At 55.2% G+C, this 993-nt stretch overlaps 1 protein-coding gene across 1 annotated transcript in view; it reads left to right on the forward strand.

Moving 5' to 3' along the window:
- The window catches only part of LOC103769753 (nuclear receptor coactivator 6-like), a gene marked incomplete at both ends in the record, with an annotated part of 11906 nt that overhangs the window by 10567 nt on the left and 346 nt on the right, over window positions 1–993 (forward strand). The window contains 1 exon segment of the mRNA XM_008936988.1: window positions 1–988. This exon segment is cut by the window's left edge and continues 1264 nt beyond it. Within this exon segment, the coding sequence (XP_008935236.1) occupies window positions 1–988 (988 nt within the window).

Raw genomic sequence — 993 nt, forward strand, 5'->3', positions numbered from 1 at the left:
GAAGACAATAAAGAGAGCCTGAGTGTGCCTCCAGATAACGAGTGTCAAAGTGCACAAGGTGTCCAAGGTAACAAAGACCAGCCCAGTATTGAACTCAAAGGTATCCCTACTCCAGAAATGAAGATGGTGGTTCCAGAAGAACAGCCAAAAAAAGATGGGCAAGCCTTAGACACCGGTAAGCTTCCGGTCATGGAGGATAGCAAACCCATGGTATCTCCAGCTATGAGGGAGGCACCAACGTCTTTAAGTCAACTCCTTGACAATTCTGGAGCTCCTAATGTAACCATTAAGCCCCCTGGGCTGACTGGTCTTGAAATGGCACCCGTAGTCACCACTGGTGAGGAGCTAAAGAAGATAGCTGTCATTCCCCCACTGCAAGATTCATCCTCAAGCAAAGAGCCATCTAATTCTCTCAGCTTGCCTCAAAATAATGAGCCCTGTTCAAATCCAGGGCACCAGGAACTGGGAGACGCAACCTCAGCTGTGGCACAGAGTGTTCCTTCAGTAATGCAGAGGCCTGTCAGCTCTTCTTCTGTTTCGGCTCCTTTACCTGCCAGCCAGATCACAGTGTTTGTGACTTCAAACCCTATCACATCTTCTGCCAACACATCAGCACCTCTGCCGTCCCACTTGCCGCCTGCGCTGGTGTCGACGGTGGTGACGATGCCCAGCGCGGGCAGCAAGGGGCTGGTGTCGGAGGGGCAGCCGGCGGCCCAGCCCAGCACCCGCCCGCAGTTCATCACGCCCGTGTTCATAAACTCCTCCTCCATAATCCAGGTGATGAAGGGCTCCCAGTCGAGTTCGAGTCCCACGGCCCCCATCACCTCTAACTCCAGCCTGATGCCCCAGTCGGTCGCTGTCGTTGGCCCTCTGCACATACCCCAGAACATCAAGTTCTCCTCGGGGCCCACTCCTCCCAGCACCTCCTCCAGCAGTCCCGGTTCTGGCATCCCCGCCAGCCGGCCGCTGGTTCTTAGTCCCTTGGCACCTCCT

Source organism: Merops nubicus, unplaced genomic scaffold (assembly GCF_000691845.1).
Source record: "Merops nubicus isolate BGI_N331 unplaced genomic scaffold, ASM69184v1 scaffold10453, whole genome shotgun sequence".
NCBI lineage: Eukaryota > Metazoa > Chordata > Aves > Coraciiformes > Meropidae > Merops > Merops nubicus.